The sequence below is a fragment of the Vicugna pacos genome, chromosome 16, assembly GCF_048564905.1.
Source record: "Vicugna pacos chromosome 16, VicPac4, whole genome shotgun sequence".
NCBI classification, from domain to species: Eukaryota; Metazoa; Chordata; class Mammalia; order Artiodactyla; family Camelidae; genus Vicugna; species Vicugna pacos.
In genome coordinates this window covers 43,248,170-43,265,480 of record NC_133002.1, presented here as the reverse complement: position 1 = coordinate 43,265,480, position 17,311 = coordinate 43,248,170, and the positions used below count along the sequence as shown (strand labels likewise).

The 17,311-nt window shown below is 48.2% G+C and overlaps 1 protein-coding gene and 1 long non-coding RNA gene across 3 annotated transcripts; both read right to left on the bottom strand.

Moving 5' to 3' along the window:
- Positions 1-4,763: 4,763 nt before the first annotated feature.
- TLCD2 (TLC domain containing 2) lies at positions 4,764-10,242 on the bottom strand. 2 transcript variants are annotated; one of them, XM_072939049.1, is made up of 4 exons: positions 9,902-10,242; positions 9,590-9,756; positions 9,297-9,379; positions 4,764-8,737 (listed from the first exon to the last, which is right to left on the bottom strand). In XM_072939049.1, exons 1-4 carry the CDS (start codon positions 10,075-10,077, stop codon positions 8,285-8,287), a joined length of 879 nt encoding a protein of 292 aa, XP_072795150.1. In that variant the 5' UTR covers positions 10,078-10,242; the 3' UTR covers positions 4,764-8,284. The 2 variants fall into 2 exon arrangements, with proteins under 2 accessions (XP_072795150.1, XP_006214501.2); XM_006214439.4 differs by having other exon boundaries at positions 9,590-9,672.
- A 1,142-nt stretch (positions 10,243-11,384) lies between these two features.
- Positions 11,385-16,206, bottom strand: LOC107034557 (uncharacterized). The gene is made up of 3 exons (XR_001460084.3): positions 16,058-16,206; positions 13,848-14,030; positions 11,385-13,559 (listed from the first exon to the last, which is right to left on the bottom strand). It is a non-coding gene; the product is annotated as an uncharacterized lncRNA (long non-coding RNA).
- Positions 16,207-17,311: the final 1,105 nt, after the last annotated feature.

Genomic DNA, 17,311 nt, shown 5'->3' with positions numbered 1-17,311 from the left:
GTCTGGAACAGGAGGCGGCCAGGAAAAGCCAGGGAAGGAATGCCTGGAAACATTGGCAGAGGTCCACAGGAAGGAAGAGCTTCAAGAAAAAGAGGCCCTCTGCCATGTTAAATGATACAAGAGGTAGAAGAAGACTGAGAAAGGATGCAAGCTTGACAAGAAAGAATTCTCTGAACTAGAAGAGCAGTTTCAGAAAGATCATAGGAGAGGGAGACTCCTGGTTGCCAAGGAGATTCATGAAACAATGGAGGCATAAGAATTGACTGTTCATTTGAAAATTCAGGCATAAATGAGAGATAAGAATTTGCACTGGAGCAAAAGGTTAAGAGAAGTTGAGATGAGAAGGAAGGTCGATTAGAATCATGGAATTGGCAGGGACATCAGAAATTATCTTGTCCAAACTCCTATTCATTCCAAAGCATACACACCCTTTACGATTTCCTTCTACAAAGGTTTAATATGTACCTCGAGGTGCTGACCTCGCCAGGGAGCCTGGATATCAGGAGAGTTCACCCGACCAAGACTATGCCTGCTGGGAGCTTGCATTCTAGATGGGAAGATGGACATTAAGTAGCAAGTTATACAATTAATGTTTTTAGTTCTAGTTTTTACAAAATTACACAGTCTCAGAATTTGTTGCAAAGATTTGTTACAAAGAATAGTCACCTGTGCTCCATTTCCCTCTTCCTGAAAGAAGCCACTTTTACCAACTTCAGCCGATTATTTTGGCATCTATTTCCATATTGTCAAGTAATAAGCTTGTATTGCTACACTTCTTTTACATCTAAAAAAAAACTTTTTTCTTTTTATTGTCATTTTGTATTGCTACTAGACTTTTTATTTTGAAGCATTATCTACTCACTTTCCACCATAGATAATGGAGACCCAGTTCTCCCCTTAGCCTCTCATATGTATGTACACCCTTCAAATGACCCTGTCCTAATACAATTATATTATAATTTTGGTGAGATTAATAATTAGTGTTTACATAATTGTGCATGCAATAATTTTGGCTAGCCCTTATATAGCATTTACTCTGTGTCAGGCACTTGTCTAAGCTCATTACACATATTAATTCATTTACTTCTCACCATAATCCTATTATTGTCCTTCCACTAAACAGATGAGGGTACTGGGGCACAGAGAGGTCGAGTTACTTGCCCAAGACCACGTAGCTCACAAGTGTCAAGTCTGGGATTTAAATTCAAATAGTCTGGCTCTAGAATCCATGACCTAGTGTACCCTCCCCAGCTTTCTTTGAAGGACACAGCAGTATTGGACTGAGGGCCCAGCTTCTGAGATGCTTATTTATTTATTTACCTTCAGATATAGCCCTACCACCTGGGCAGACATCTCCCCCTTGCTAAGGATCCCAGCTACAGGGACGGAACCTACACCTTCCCTCATCCTTCCCCCTAAGTTATTATCTCTCTCACTTCCTGTGTTGAGCACACTCACCTCCAGTTGTCGCCCACCTACCATCGGTAGTTTATATGAAGTTAAAGTGTAAAAACACCCAACCACATACAAAAACTTTATTATGCCTCTCTATACAAATGGTACCCACATACCTGCAGCTCACTCAAGTAGTAAACGATGATTACATTTCCTTTCCTAAGCAACTCTTTGTTTTGTGTGCAGTTAATAGCTGCACCTGCTTAATTTTCTATGGACTCTTTGCCAATTACTCAGGCTCTTCATTAGTTTTTAAATCATTTAAAATATTCAGACATATAAGGTAGTCTGTCAGTTTTACCTTCCGCCCCAAAAGTCTTTCTCCGAGCTTCATGACCTGCTGTGGAATATCCCAGTTTCCTTCTCTGCTTCTTGTTCAGCTGTTTTCCTAGGATCCCCTTTCACCACCATTGACCTGGGGAGCTCCTTTCCTCTCTTCTATATTGGATCTCCTGTTTTCTGTAAATGGGTCTTCCTCTTTCTTGGTTGATTTCCTCATTTTAGTGGAGTGTATCTTTTAGTAGCTTTCTGAGAAAGGTTCATCTAAGATACATTTTTTTTTTAGACTTTGCATGTCTGGTGATACCTTTATTCAGCCCTCACACTTGGTTTGTTTGGCTGGGTATCAAATTCTAGTTTTAAATAACTTGCCTTCAAATTTCTGGTGACATAGCTCCATTGCCTTTCAGTGCCTGGCACATACTAGGACCTTTACGAATACTTGCTGAACTATTACTAGGGTGTACCGGTAATAGTTGGAGCCACAACATAGCACATCTTCCTGCATCGTAAAACTGACATTTTCACTTGACATTTTGTAAAAATTTTTTAAATAAAATATTGCAAATTTTAAGTTATTTCAAATGTTATTTTATACAAAAGAGATAGAAGATGTGGAAGCAGAATGCAAAGTTCACATGAATTTATAAAATTCAATATATGTCAAGGAAATGGTGCTACAGTTGCCCTGGGCTTGGCCCCTTCTTTCTCTGCCCCCACTTCCTCCATCTCTAGATCCCCTCACCCTCGCTTGCTGTCAGGGTGGAAATATTTAGATTCTAGGAAGAGCTGGGGTTAGGGAAGGAGGGGCAGGAGCTTGAAGAAAAGGATGTTTGGCCAAGCTGCTGAGGGGAGTGGGTGAAGAGGTGACTAGCAGAGTTGTTTCGGGGCCAGCACTGCGGCAGGAATCTGTGGCATCCCCGTTCCTCAGCTTCTCTGTTCCCTAGTGGTGCCCTGACCTGGGATCCAGGGCAGAGAGAGCCTCTGTGCCAGTCTCTCAGCCCTGGGGATTAGCAGTGCCAACCAGTGAAGTTCAAGGAGGTGAGGAGTCCTTTCAAGGCCAACGGCAGTCAGGCCAGAGTGAGGGGGCAAAGTTTAACCCAAAGAAATCATTTACTCTCTCTGGAATGTCAGATAGTACCCCAGAGATTGTTTTCCAGGTGGGGGGGGCTGGGTGGTGGTAGGTGGGAAGAACCTTTGCAGGACCCCTCATTTCTCACTACAAGAATGAACTCCCATTCTCCTACTCCAAAAGCCCACATGGCTTGCATTTTTATCTCAGTTGAAAGAGCTCACTCAGTCTGAGAATCACTTCCGTGTCTGGTTCCTGCGGAAGATGTGGCAAGTAAAGATTTGTCGCCGGTCCCCACCCCTACCCCCCCAGCTTAGAGGAAGGGAAACAATGTGCTCTCAATGCTAAGTGGTATTCACGTCTGCTGAGGAAAGCTGGCACCTCTGCCCCGCATAGTTACTGCATTCCTAAAAAGTGCAGAAGTCAATACTTGGTGAGTAGAAACCTGGCTTTCAAACTGAAAAAGTATCCTGACATAAATACCACCTCAGAGCCAATTTATCTGATCTGATTGATCTTCAGCTGCCAGCTGTCTATCTTGAAGTTTCTCCATTCTTCAGTCTTCCTATAAAGAAAAGAGGCAAAATAGTCTATAAGGAGGATCCCTGGATTCTATTTCTGGCTGTGCCACAAACTAGCTGGGTATGCTTGGATAAGTTGCTTAACTATTCTAGGTCTTAATTTTCTGCAAAATGAAATGATAAGACTGTATGATCTTGAAGGTGATGTATTAATAAAGACTCACTGTTACAAGTGAGAAAAAAATCAACTAATACTCACAAGCAAATCTGGAAGTGTTTTTGATTGTGTTACTGAATAGTCCAGGGGAAGTTCTCGCTTCAGGCTGAGTTTGATCTAGAAATTTAAACGATGCTAGAAATCTCCATCTTTTGAAACCTCTTTTTCTGTCTTGGCTTCATGCTCAGGGAAACTCTCTTACCTCAACCTATTGGCTTAACAATGTTAGCACACAGTGCATCTCAGCCAAAAGTTTTAGCAGAAGTCAAGGTATGGAGACTCATAGGCTCTGCTAACGTCATGAGCTAATTTCAGAGAAAGAAGATCTGGTGTTCTGATTAGCTAGTAGGCCTGGGTCACATGCCCATTGACGGGGGAGTGAGAGAGGAGTGATTCTCAAAAGTAAATCCCTGAACTGCTAGGCAGGTAAGAATAACAGATAATGACCACAGGTGGTATAATATAAAACAAATATATGGGCTTGAGTTCAGGCTCTGTCACTAACTACCTAGGTGATCTTGAGTAAATTACCTTGGTTTTCTCATCTAAAAAATAGGATGAGTCTGTATCATACAGGGTTAAAAGGGATAAAATATAAAAGGTGCCTCACAGTAGAAGTGAAACACATGTTCAGCCTAGGATGCTATGATTTTAAGTTAATGATTCTAAACACTTTGATACAGGAGCAGCTCTTTAAAGAATAACTTCCCTTGTGCAATCTCCTACAAATTGAGGGCTCCTAATTCTCACCTGGAAAAAAATCCAGATTTCACATATAAAAAACTTTGACAACTCAGTTATGGCGATTTCTGTTTAATTTTCTTGTTAACTCAAGATTAATTTAGCTAAAAGATTCTTTTGGTTACAACCCTTGGCATTTGATAATTACCTTAAATTGTCTGAATCCATTCTCTTGCTCTAAGTTCATTCTACTGAATAAATTGGGTTTGCTTTTTGATAGTAGAGGATCTTAGAACACTCTAAGACTTCACAGGTCAAAAAGTTTGTGCCAGCTGTCTGTCCTTGGATTAGCCTGCCTCCCGTTCTTGGAGGTGCACTTTCCCTTTGCTAATAAATCCTTTAAAAATCTTTTGCTACCAAAAAAAAAAAAAAGTTTGTGCCAAGAGATCTCACAGCAAAGCTTCCTTCCAAAATCCAGCATTGCATTATAAATCAGGACACCACTGCAGCCAAGAAAAATGACTCAAAGTAACCACACTCATCAAAAACTGATGCTATGATTTGCATAGCAATTTATTAATTTTTGATCAGGATAGTGTTTGGCGATTATAAAATATCAATGTCTCCCATCCAGGAAAGCCCCTCCCCTGTGCCAGAAGACAAAGAATTCATCAACCAGTAGCTTGGTAGGCATGGACTCAGTCTTGAGGACCACTTCACTGGGCCATGGTGAGGTCTGACAGAGCAACACCAGTGTGATTCAACTCATTGTACCAGACGTGGCATATGCCATCCTCTGCATTTCTGAGCTGCTCTTTTCTAGGCTCTCAGTTGACCATGCCTCTGATTCTCATCACCTATATCTGTTTCACAGCACCTATAACTGGTCCAGTTGATGTGATGTCCACTTCCTCAACCATAATCACAATCCGGTCCTGCCTTTCTGAAGTTTCACTGGGTCCCTGTGATGGAAATTTCTATATGATCCCAACTTCTTCAAGTGTCCACTTATGTCCTACCCCGACAGGTACCTAATCACTACCTGAATGGTTTTTACTAGTTAACCCATAGAAATAGCCATATTTCCCTAATGGTCAAGTTCTTGGGCACCCTTCATACATACTACCAAGTTTTCCCAAGAGGGGAACTCACTCAGACCACGAATTCATAGCACAAGTAAGTTTGTAGGGCTTAGAATGAACCAACGTTGACAACAACACACAATTTGGGAACAGATTCCTCCCATCAGTTTGTCACATCTTTTTTTTTTTTTTGAAAGCTCAAGACAGTATTCTTGTTAACCAACGCATTTGGTTAAAATAGCAAATTGAGATTTGAAGATACTACTTCTATTAAAGACAAACTCTCAGACAGCATTCTGCTTTGTTTCTCTAACTTAGCTTCTATACCATTGCCTCTCCAGTTTTAGACTGATTACATTTAAACCCTCTTCTTATTTTCTGCCTGTGTTTCACTTCCAACTGTCACAGTTTCTCTTCATTCTTTCTTTTTTTAATTTTTAAAAATTGGTTTGTCCATCCATTCTATTTTTTAAATTTTTATTTATTATTTTTCATCTTTTTTGGGGGGGATGTAATTAGGTTCTTCATTTTTTTTTTAATGGAGGTTCTGGGGGTTGAACCCAGGACCTCAGGCATCCTAGGCATGGACTCTACCACTGAGCTATACCCTTGCCCCCTCTCCTCATTCTTTATTTTTTAAAATTTTACTTTAATTTATTTTTATTGGTGGGGGAAGGTAATTAGGTTTACTTATTTATTTACTTTTAAAGGAGGTCCTAGGGATTGAACCCAGGACTTTTTGTATGCTTAGCATGTGCTCTATCACTTGAGCTATACCCTCCCTGCTCCTCATTCTTTTTTCCTCATTTTTCCTGCTTAGTGTCTTGGTTTTAACGACTCTCTGATGGGGATATCCCACAATGCCTCTCTCTCATTCCCCCCCAGCTCTATGGCGGTTTGTCCTCTCTCCATCTCTGTGTTCCTGTCTTCTCCCTGTTCCTTCCTCTGGATGTTGATTTCATCGTTCTGCCCTTCCCCCTGCCCCTTTGTTTCTCTCTGTGATTCTCTTCAGTCCCTTATTCTTCTGTGTCAATTCACATCCCTGATTCTTACTTCTCCTCATCTTTCTACCAGTCTCTGACTCTCAGTTCCTGTCAGCCCCTGTCTCTGTGTTTTGCACTGAGACCGTTTGTCCTTTGTCTTTCTGCCTCCAACTCAACATATTGCCTGCTTCTTCTGTCAATGAATCTTTCTATTGACTGCCTCCTCCACCTTCTGTCCTTCTGCTTCTCAGCTCCCCTGACTAATCCCCCTTGTCTCTATTTCCCCTCTCTCTCCTCTGGTCTGCTAATCTATCAGCCACTATTACCTCTGTCTCTCTCTCAAGTCTGGTGGTTTCTCCTAGTCATTCACTCACACGCTTCCACTGTCTAGACTGTCTGTACCTGTCACCTTTGGAGTCCCTTCCTGTCAGCCTCTATTTCTATTTTTCTTGTCCTCCATGTTTATGACCATTTAGCCAATTCTAGACGATTTTTGTTCTTCTCAGTGTTGATAACAGATTTTCCTGATATTTCTGCCCAGGATTCTGTCTTGCCCTCCATCTTTCTTCATCTATGTCTCTTCTATGCAACAAATCTTTCTTTTTATCTGTCCTTCAACCTATATGTCTGCATCTCTCATTCCTTTTGTCTTTCTCTAGCTCAGCTTTTTTTTTTTAATTTTATCTTTTTTTATTTTTAATTTTTGTTGGGAGGAGGTTTATTTATTTATTTTTTACTTAACGGAGATACTGGGGATTGAACCCAGGACCTCATGCATGCTAGGCATGCACTCTACCACTGAACTATACCCTCCTCCCCCTCTAGCTCAGCTTTTTGACAGGATTTTTGCTTTCATCTTCCTGTCTTTTGCTTTTGCTCAGGTATCTTTTCTGTGGATGATTAAAGGTTACTGATTTCTGTCCATTGTTTAATAGAATAGCAGCCTTAATCTGTTTACACTTCCCATAATCTGGAAGTTCTGCCTGAAGAAGGAAGGGGTCTTGTGTGACACACACACACACACACACACACACACACACACACACACAAACAATAGAAGCAGCAGAGGAGAAAGGGGAACTTGCGATAAATCCCAGAAGAGAGTCAAATATTCCTTAATTCCTCTGCAGCCAAGTGGAAGCCTTTCTTCATCTCCTTCTGCCTCTACCTTCATTCTTCCATTAATGTCTGGGTCTGGGAAGACCCTACTCCAGGCACCCAGATTGGGTGGTTGAGTTCCTGCTATGGCTCTGGACTTCATTACAGTTCTGAGAAAACAGACCTAGCCCTGTGCTCATTCCTCTAAGAATCTGTATTTCCTTTGAAAACATCAGAAGACACTAAAAATGTTTAAAGGGAAGATGTTGCACACAGTAGGACTAGGGTTAAGTACAAACAGAATAGTATGGCTTTGAGAACCAAAAATATCACCAGCAATTGTTGTGGTCCGATTTCCTCTGTCTCTCGGCAACTGTTATGTCCATCCCTACTAGCTATACATAGAACCTGCTGTGTCCTCCGCCAACTGCCAAAATTTGGTTATAGGTGAGGTCGCTCTTCCCTCTGGTCCCACCCCTTCCTTACCAGAGCTCTCTGATCCTAGTGACTTCATCTTTCCTCATCTGTTCCTGTGCTAAAGCAAAGAGTTTCTGTTCCCACTGGCAGTTTCATCAGCTTCCTGCCTCCTACCACCCTTTATTGGTAGCACAGGCTTTACCTCTTAAGTTAGTGTGCTGGAAAGGGCAGTCATCTGGTGATGGGATTCTGTTAACAATAGCAAGTTCCCAAATAACAAGTTCCCAACCATCCATGAATATTAGTTCTTCTCAGATCCTAGGAATGGGGGAGGGATTGAGTTACCTGGAAGAGGAACTGAGATAACTGAAGATCTGGCCCAGTTCTTACCCCTGGGAGACTGTGCACTGAAGACAACCATCTCCTGTCCTGGTCCTACCTCCCCCAGGGCTGGCAGAAGAGGAGCCTGAGGCTCCTCTTCAGTCTCTCAGGCTGAGAGTGGAATCAACCCTGGTGACAGGCTCACCATCACAACATGTCCTGGTGCCTCTGGTTTCCTTGTGTCCAGGGATGGGTGGGTGGGGCCGAGATCGCAGGACATCACTGACTAGGATGCGGACACCCAGTGTGATGCTCATGGCACCCACAGTCACCAGTCCAGTTCCACCAAGGATGACCAGAGCAAGAGGCACCTGGCGGTGTTGCCGGATTAGCCACAGACTCATCCACCCCAGTGGTACCAGGCGGAAGACAGCTAGGGTAGCCAGAGTGGACCAGCTAGTCACGCTGAAGGCCAGGGATGGGGCCTGGTGAGAAAGCAGCAGCAGCTTTCGTAGGTGCAGGCAGGTGGAGTTCAGCTCCAGGAGCAAAGACACCACAGAGAAGCCCACGTAGTGGCCAGACAGAATGGCAGTGCTGAGGCAGCTCACTACCTGGAGAGCCGAGGTCAGAGGTCAGAGGACCTTCCATGACTTACCTTCCATCATGTCCCAATATCCCAGTCCTTGAGAGGGGCTCCTAAAGATTTTGTGGGCCCCCCCAAACCCAACCTTCAGGCTTACCCTCAATAGTAGGGGCCTGAATGACCTTGAAACAATCCTTCCATAGAACTGAAACCACTTTGTCCAGGAGGCTTTCTGCCCTGGAGCTGCAGCAACTGTGTGGAACCTCCTCGAACTTCTATTCCTGTGTTTTCACTCCCCATCCCCAGTCCCTATACTGGGGTTCCACCTCTCGAAAAGCTCCATAGTCAACGTTTCTGCAATCGATTGGACAACTGTGGGAATCCAATCTCTTTAGGCAGTGTTCAGACTCCCAGCTGTGGCCAGCAGTCAGTCCTCTCCCCCCAAATTCAGCCCAAGGTTGGGAAGACGATGCACCAGCTAGGGTCAGAAACTCTCTGGGAAGTCATAGGACAGAAAACTGATGAGAGATTGGGGACCCCAGGCTGGGGATGCCTCCTTTCCTGTCTTGCCTCTCCCCAAGTCTCACCACCAAATGGTGACAGAGAAGTTCCCAGGCCTGACCCAATGTCTGGTTCCACAGCATGTCTGCTCCATCAGCCAGGAAATAACCTGTGGGCAAGGAGGGGAGGGTGGTGTTAGACTTTGCCCAAGCCAGTTTACAGTCTGGAGAGGAATCTCCATCTCCTTTCCCTAGCTCTCTTGTTTCCCTCAGTAAGGCTGTCAGAAACATTTAACCCCTGCAGGGAGCGGAAGGAGAAGGAGACCTGGAATTACCATTGTAAGGTTACCCCTCACCCCAAACCGGTCCTTCAGACTCACCCACAGATACAGCCACCAGCGCCAGGGCCCAGGGTGGGTGGCCATGAATTGGGTCCGCGGCCATCTGAGGGTACAGTGACAGCCTGGAGGAGACGAGGGAGCCACCGTCAGCGTCTGAGCAGACCCGGATTCCGTTCTTCCGCTGTGGACTGATCCACACCGCCCACCTATGAACATCCACACTCCAGTCTCAAGACTCTTAAGGTCTCACATTGATTGTAAAGGTGCCCGCCGGGTGTTCTAACCTCAGCCTTCCACTCCACTCCCTCATCCTCACCATGGTGCCCCCAAACCTTTATCTAAATCCCGCACCCGAGCAGCGCCCCGGCCCCCGTCAGCAGGCTGTGCACCAGGGAGACACAGATGTTCCGCCACTTCCAACGGTCCTGGGCAGCAGATCCCGGCGTGGGCAGCAACTGTAGCCCCCAGTGCAGCCCCCGGAAGGCGGCGAAGGAGGCGCCGGTCACGAGGAGCCCGGAGGGCTCCATGGCCTGGCGGGAGGGCTAGGTCCCGATGGGTCCCTGGGGCCCCTGAGCTCTCAGCCAACGCCCCCTGCGGGGACAGTGAACCGGCTTCCGGCCAAGGCTGGGTCCCTGGGCTCCCCCGCCCGCCCCGCCTTTGGAATCGGCTTTAACTTTTCCAGGGCTCGTCCACGCCCCCAACCCTCGGCTGGGCGGTGATTGGAGCAGCGGTGGGGCCACCGCCCCTGGAGCCACAGCAACCGATCGCGACCCGCCCTAGCGGGGGATGGCGGGTAGGGGGCTCCCGGGGATCAAGACTACAGCGGAGCTCATGGGGGCTTTCTGGGATGTCGATAGGGGTCTTCCCCAACCCCTTGTGTCCCGAACTTCTCGCAAATCCAGAAATGGGTCGCTAATCTCAGCTGACACTCCCAGAGTCCCAGCCCCATTAACTTTCACCGCCTCTGCCTGCTCTAACCTCTCACCTGCTGGTCCTCCTACCCACCCTATCTACCCACGCAGCCCTGAACTTAAGAGGCCAGAGCAAACCCATACCCAATTGCTTAAACCTCCCGGCCGCTCTGCTCCTCACCCCACCCTCGTCTCAGGAGGAGGAGCACTTCGCTTCCTTGAAGCTACCGCTTCCCGAAGTTTCCAGACCTTTAACACATCCTGGCAACCCTGTAACTCCAGGAGTCCTGTCCTTTCACTTAGTAACTCTCATAGGGAACAACAGCTCCCATTTTGGAGAAGAGATCCACTGGGAATTCCTCCCCTAACCTCTTTCGGGGGCCCTACAAAGGAGCCTTATTATTAGGAAGGGGAGGCAAAAGGGAACCACTCAGTCCTATAGTCTTCAAAAGCACCTCTCCCCCAGGGCTTGGTACCTGTGTGTGGGGATGAGACTATCTCTAGCAATCTGGGAGGCAAGGAAGGTCACACAGGGTCACCTCAAGATTGGGGCAGAAGCAAAGAGAAAAACAAAGACTCATCTTGTTTCAGCAACAGCACTGTTAGGATTCTAGAATCTTTCATCCTTGGAGGAGGAAGATTTTCCTCTCCCGAAGAGTAACAGGTTTTCAGTGTTTTCCTTCTGTCTTTCTCCACTCCACAACTTTTAGATGGCTGTCGCCAATTCAGAGAGGAGCTGTTGCCTGTACAGGAGAGGGTGAATTCCAGCTACTCCCAAAGAATGAAATTCATAAACCAATACATCTCTTCCAAACATCTCACAACCCCCTTCCTCCACCAAAACCCCATTAAGTCCATGGGGCTGGCGGTATCCCTGTGTTCTTCCACATCCACCTCTCCAAAAGTTTTAAAAATAACACTGATTCTTTTAAATTTTATTTTATTATATGACAGCCATACACAATTACTGTAGAAAATTTGGCAGTTACAGAGAAACCAAAGAGGAAAATTACAGTGACTTTATTCCACCCTCCAAAGATAACCACTGTTATTAACAATTTGGAGTACATCCTCAGTTTTTTCTTTAAACTGCTTTATGTATACAAGTATACATCCATATTTTAAAAAAAACAAAACTGAGATTACAGAATACACACCATTTTTATAACCTTTTTAATATTCAAAGAGCATTTTTCTTTCCAGTCAAATGTTCTTCTATGTGACTTTAAATGGCTGTGCAGTACTCTACCATCTGGATGGATATACAATAACTTATTTAAGCAATCCCCTCTTGCAAATTTTCATTGCAGCAGCAAAGAAATGAATTCCCAACCAGATAGTTGCTTCCCATTTTTCTCAACTGCAATGCTGGGATGAACATCTTATAACTAATCTTTAATTATTTCCTTAGGATAAATTCCCAAATGTAGAATGACAGGTCAAAGGCCATGAAACTTTTAAGATGTTTGATACATATTACCAAACTGACATCAGTAAGGCTGTATCAGTTTGTATCCCCATATGCAATGTATGGGAGTGTTATTTTAGTACTTCTTTTGCCAATAACTGGGTCTTATTTTTTGTTATAGTTTGCTACCAGAAAAATGCTTTCAGCTATATTTGCCTCTGTAATTACTAATGAAGCATACATTTTTCCCCCAGGGTTTTATCCATTTGAATTTCTTTTCTGAATTTTCTGTGTATGTCCTTTCACAGCTGGTTCTTGCTCCTGGAAGGTACTTATATAAAAATTACAGAGTGGGGGAGAGGTGGAAGCAGGAGAATGAAGCCAAGGACACTTTAATACAGTCTCACATCTCAGGGAGGCAGAAAGACTGGAGACAAATGGAGAATGAAGTAGATGGCTGGAAGCTTGTCCTTGATGGAGGCTGGCTGTCCTGGGATGGTCCTGGCCTTTATGAGCCCTCTCTCAGGATGCCCAGACAGGACCCTGTGTTCTCCAGAACTGGTCCTTCACTGGTCTTCTGCCTGCCTCTGTGTTCCCAGGCTGCTCTTCCTCATTTCTGCTCCATGATGGGTGAGGATGGCAGAGCCACATACCCAAAGCTGGAGGGATACACTGTCGCCAGCAAAGCGAGGAGGGGAAGAAAGGAGGGAAGCAATGTCCGGGGACAGAGTGATCTTTGTTGCAGCCGATGAGTAGACTCAGTCTACCCACCTCCCTCTACCGCAGTCCCACTCACATCCAGCTTAGGCTGCAGAAGGGTGGATTCAGTGATCTACTCCCTCCTAAATCTGTTTCTCATAAATGGAGAATAGGACCCAGCTCCCTGTACAACTCCTGTCCCCAAACAGAACAAACAGCTCCCTATAACCCCTGAACTCGGTCGCCTTCAGGCAGGGAGCCTTGGCCAAGGCTAAACCACATCAGAGCCTGAGCATGAGAAGGAGATTAGATCAGGAGTCATGGGTGGCAAGTTTACAATGCCTGATTCCCCCAAATGGGTCACATCCTATTACCCATCTCTCCTGGCTGCTGGAGGGGAGAATTTCCTGCCTGCACAGGCTTGAGCTGAGTCTCACACACTATCCAAGAAAGTAAAGTGAAGGAAGAGAGCAGAGGCAGCTAGAACCACATCAGGGGCTGCAGTCCTGCTTTGGGAGGCAGGGGAAGCCTGGGCCACCTTCACATGGTAGGCAGTCAATGCAGAGAATGAGCTGCCACCAACATCTTGCATTGGTCTAGCCCTAGCCCCTCCCTCAACTCCCTCCACACCCTACCCCCCTGTTCCTGGGGATCTATACAGGGATGGGGGAAGGGCAATAGCTTAAGACGTGAAAAGCTGTTTTGTTCCCACCCACAGGGAGAGTAGAGTCCAGGCTCTGAGTCTGCACAAGGGCTTCTGATTTCCTCATGCATGCTCAACTGTGTGATTCCCCACCTCACAGGTGGAGAAGCTGAGACAGGAGGTCTAAGGGTCTCCCACAGATGTGAGTATCCCTGAATCTAGAGTCTGGGCCAGACCAAGGAAACACAGAAAAAGTAAGAGCAGGGGCAGGGGACCACTCAGATGGGTGTCTCAGTATGACCTTTGCCCTGAAGAGGAAACTTCCTTTTGGATTTCACCCAGAAAGACCTGTAGAAAAAAATGGGGGACGAGGAAGGAAGGAGGGTCAAGAAAGACATCTGGTAAAGGGGTAGACAGGGTTTTCTTGGCTCCACTTTCTCCCACTGTCACACAAAGACCAACTAACCCTGGGCAGTCAGAGCCATCTATTCCCCAGTTCAGCCAGAGTCTCTAATCTGAAATTTTCTCTCTTGCTGGGTCAATCTGGGTGAAGGTTCTCCAACTGAATAGGGTTCCCTTTCCCAAAAGATATCAACACTCTCACTGTTCAGACCTTCCCAGCCCCAGTTCTGTCACCTTCCAGGTGAGGGGGAAAGCAGCTCCTTCTCCTCTTCCTCCTCTTCCTCCTCCTCCTCCTCGAAGCCAGGGGCAGAGGGCAACAGTTCTTCAACTGGCAGCTTTAGCTGGGTCAGGACATAAAGCTTGCCACTGAAGAACTACTGCGGCTCAGCCAGGTGAGGATGTGGGAGGTACAGCTTCCTAAAGGGAAAGGAAAGAAAAATGGGAAAGATCTGAGCAGGGCCATGTCACAGGGACACTGTCCCAATGGCATCAAAGTCCAGTCCCGGCAGATGTTCAACCTTCTAATAAGGGTTCTTGGCTCTGACCTGGCCCTTCAGTAGAGACAAGAGATAGCTCTAAACCTACTTCCTTGCTCCTCTTTCCAGAACTGAAGGCTATAGAAACCCAGATCTGCTCTCACTCCCTCCCCTGGCCCCAGCTACTCACAGAGGCCCCCAGCCTCCTCAGCACTGAGAGAGGGCAGGACCTGGGACCCTGGACACACCCCACCAGTCATCCAGGTATTAGGTAAGAAGTTGTACCTCTGGTCCAGAAATGTAAGTTCGGGGATCAGCCCAACTGACTTGTTCCCAGGGAGTTCAGCTGGAAGGGTTTTGGGGGCCTACATCTGGGGAAGAGTAAGGAAGGGAGGAGGTCTAGAGTTTGGAAGAAGGTCAGCAGAGGCTCCTGGGACTGTGAGGAGAAGACAGGGGACCAGAGGCTGGAGGGGAGGGAGGTACAGGCAGGGTGGTTGGGCAGCTTCCCCAGGACTCTCAAATGCCAGGCATTCCGCTTGCGCATTCCGGGTACATCTGGTATGAATTCCAGGCTGTCTGCCGGCCCCTCCATGTCTGAACTTTGTTCCAAGTTCCAAGCCCCGCCCCCACAGTTTCAACGCATGAATCAGCAGGAAAAGCCGGGCCCTGCAGCATGGCCCAGGGAGGGGGCTGGGGGCGTGGCAGGCTTGAGGGCTGTGAGCTGGGGAGGGTGGGTCTGTGCTGAGGCTCAGTCCAAGGGCATGGCCCACAAGAGTGTAAGGGGCCAAAGTGGTCTTGCTTTGAGATTTCTATACAAAGAGGGTAAGAAAGATTAGGGTGGGAGGTTTTCAAATTACAAAACCCTCTTGGGAAGCATGAACTTTGTGGTATCTTCCTTCTCCCAGGTGACCAGTCCAACTCCTTCCCACTCCTCTGTCTGAGCAGGCTCTTTTCAACTCAAAGGACTCAGCTGCTGCTGAGAGTCTGTGCCAAGCAGGTGCCCTTGGCTGCAGGGCGGGGTGGGCCCAGGGCACTGACCCTCTGACCAGCTGCTCCATCAACCCCTTGGCACCCTGACAACTCCTAGCTCAGTCTGACAGTCAGGATGACAGGCCAAATGAGTTGGAGGCTGGAACTAGGGCCGGAGGGAGGTGGGGGCGATAGCCTAGCCAGAGGCCACGGGGAGGGGCCAAGAGTTGGCCGGGAGGTGGGGAGAGAGGGAGCCCAGTGATGACTAACCCAGGCGCCCCACCCAGCCAGCCGGCTTCCCAGGCGGTCAGGGCCAGGCCTGGGCTAGGGGCCCCACAACCGGACAGGCTGGGGGGAGGTGCAGAGGTGACCTTCTCTCGGCCCAAAACGACCAGTTAGGCTGGGGAGGGGGGGCGGTTAGAGTTTCCAGACTCTCCTCCTGCCCGCTCCCCACACCAACCGCGGTGAAACCCTAACCTTTGGGTTGCATAAGGCGCCGGCACCGCCGCCCCCTACTCCTCTCCCCTCCCCCCTTACATAACATCCCCTGGAGGGAACGAGAGGAGGGGCCGGCCCGCCCAGAGACCCCTTCCCTGCCAGGGCGCTCTACTGGCCCTGACCCAATGAGTGCCGGTAGAGGCAAAGCACCTCCCCGCTCCCCGCCCCATCCAAATCCTCCCCAAGCTGGGAGGCCGGCTCCGGTATCCTCGGCCCAGAGGGCGCCGAGGTTAGCTGCCCCCAGCCCTCCGGCCCCTCGTCTTCCTCCCAGCTACTCTGCAAAACCTTCTGCTATGACTACTATCCCGGACTCTTTCTTTAAATCTCCTGACACACTACTCCAGCCAGTCCAGACCCCTCTCCCCCGGAGCGCCCCAGCCCCCGCCGCCCCCTCTCCCCTCCCCCGGAAGGGCAGGGTGTGGCCGTCAAGACCTTACTCTCCCCCATTACCCCATTAGCACAGTTCCCTCCTGTGCAGTCGGGACCCCAGCTCACACCCACCTGGTGCTGGGTGGGGGGTTGTTGAAGGTAGGGGAGCAAATCAGTGCGTCCGTCCCCCACGGCCGGCGGCGCTGTCTCTTCCCAGCGCCCAGCACACACCGGCTCCAGTCTCCGATCAGCTGGCGGCGTCGTGACGCACAAGCTGCGATTGCACCGCCCAGGGCCAATCACCGCCCACTGCTGGGCAGCGTGACCACACCCACTCGGGGGCGCCAGCGCTTCGCCCTGGTCCCGCCTCCCCGACCGCCTTAGCTCTGATTGGCAAGGAGACCACCCCTTTGCCTAGCGGAATTGTGCTAAGCCACGCCCACCAACTCGTGATCTGGCCAATAGGTGAAAAGGCGTGGCTCAGTCCTCCGCCTAGGCTACTTGCTTAGAGGAGCGCTACGTCAAAGCCGAGTCCTAAAAAGCAGTAGGAAGTAAAGGCGTGTGTGTTTGCAGTGCATACTGGTCAATGTAGTTCCCGGTCTGAAATCTCGCTCCCAGAATCCAGCGCGCTCTGTGAGTTGGCATTTTTAAACTCATCTCCGAATCCATCCTGGCGAAGTCCTTAAAGGGCTACAGCCCCTCCTTTCTGGAGCCGTGAGTGGTTCTTTTCGACAACTCCAAAACGGATTCGCTGACCTCTGCAGCAGGAGATAGCTCTCTAAGGAAAGGTTGAGCAGGAGAAGCAACAGGAGTGAGCAGACCTGATGGTGGTAATCAGCCCTCAGGGCAGCAGGCTCTTCCTTTGGAATGACTCGTGAGGGCTTTTGTGGGAGGGAGGACTGCGCACCTCGTCTGGTCGCAGCATTCGCTAGAGCGATCTAGTCCACCCGTCCTGGGAGGGCCCTTCCAAAACAGAGGAGACTTTTCTTGTGGAAGATTTCTCAGTCGCAGAGAGAGAGCCGCCCAAGCAGCAGCTTCCTAACGAAAGATTTATAGCACGGTCTTCACCTGAGGGTAGTAGGAACACTTGTGGTTAGAGACTAGGGGCTGGGCCGAAGTGCAACTGGTCAGCAACCCCGTTCTCTACCTAATACCCACATTCTGTCCCGCCCTCTAGAAGCTTTTCACTGACTCAGGCCTACTTAGGGAAGAGATTCCAAAAGTGTAGACCAATGAGGAAGCTGCTCTTTCCCCAGAAGCCAATCGGAGGCTAGGGGGGCGGGAAATGGGGAAAAAACCCGGAAAAGAACCCAATGACTTGGCAAAAGCTGTCGAACCGCTTATTTAAAGGAGCAAGTCTGAGACCCACCCGACCTCTTCACTCCC

Excerpts from the sequence above, each read along its gene's own strand:
- TLCD2 (XM_072939049.1), bottom strand. The coding sequence starts at position 10,077 with ATGGAGCCCTCCGGGCTCCTCGTGACCGGCGCCTCCTTCGCCGCCTTC. Across the intron at positions 9,380-9,589 it reads GCTGGTGGCTGTATCTGTGG|GTTATTTCCTGGCTGATGGA; the intron begins GTGAGTCTGAAG and ends CCTTGCCCACAG. Across the intron at positions 8,738-9,296 it reads TTCTCTGTCACCATTTGGTG|GTAGTGAGCTGCCTCAGCAC; the intron begins GTGAGACTTGGG and ends TCGGCTCTCCAG.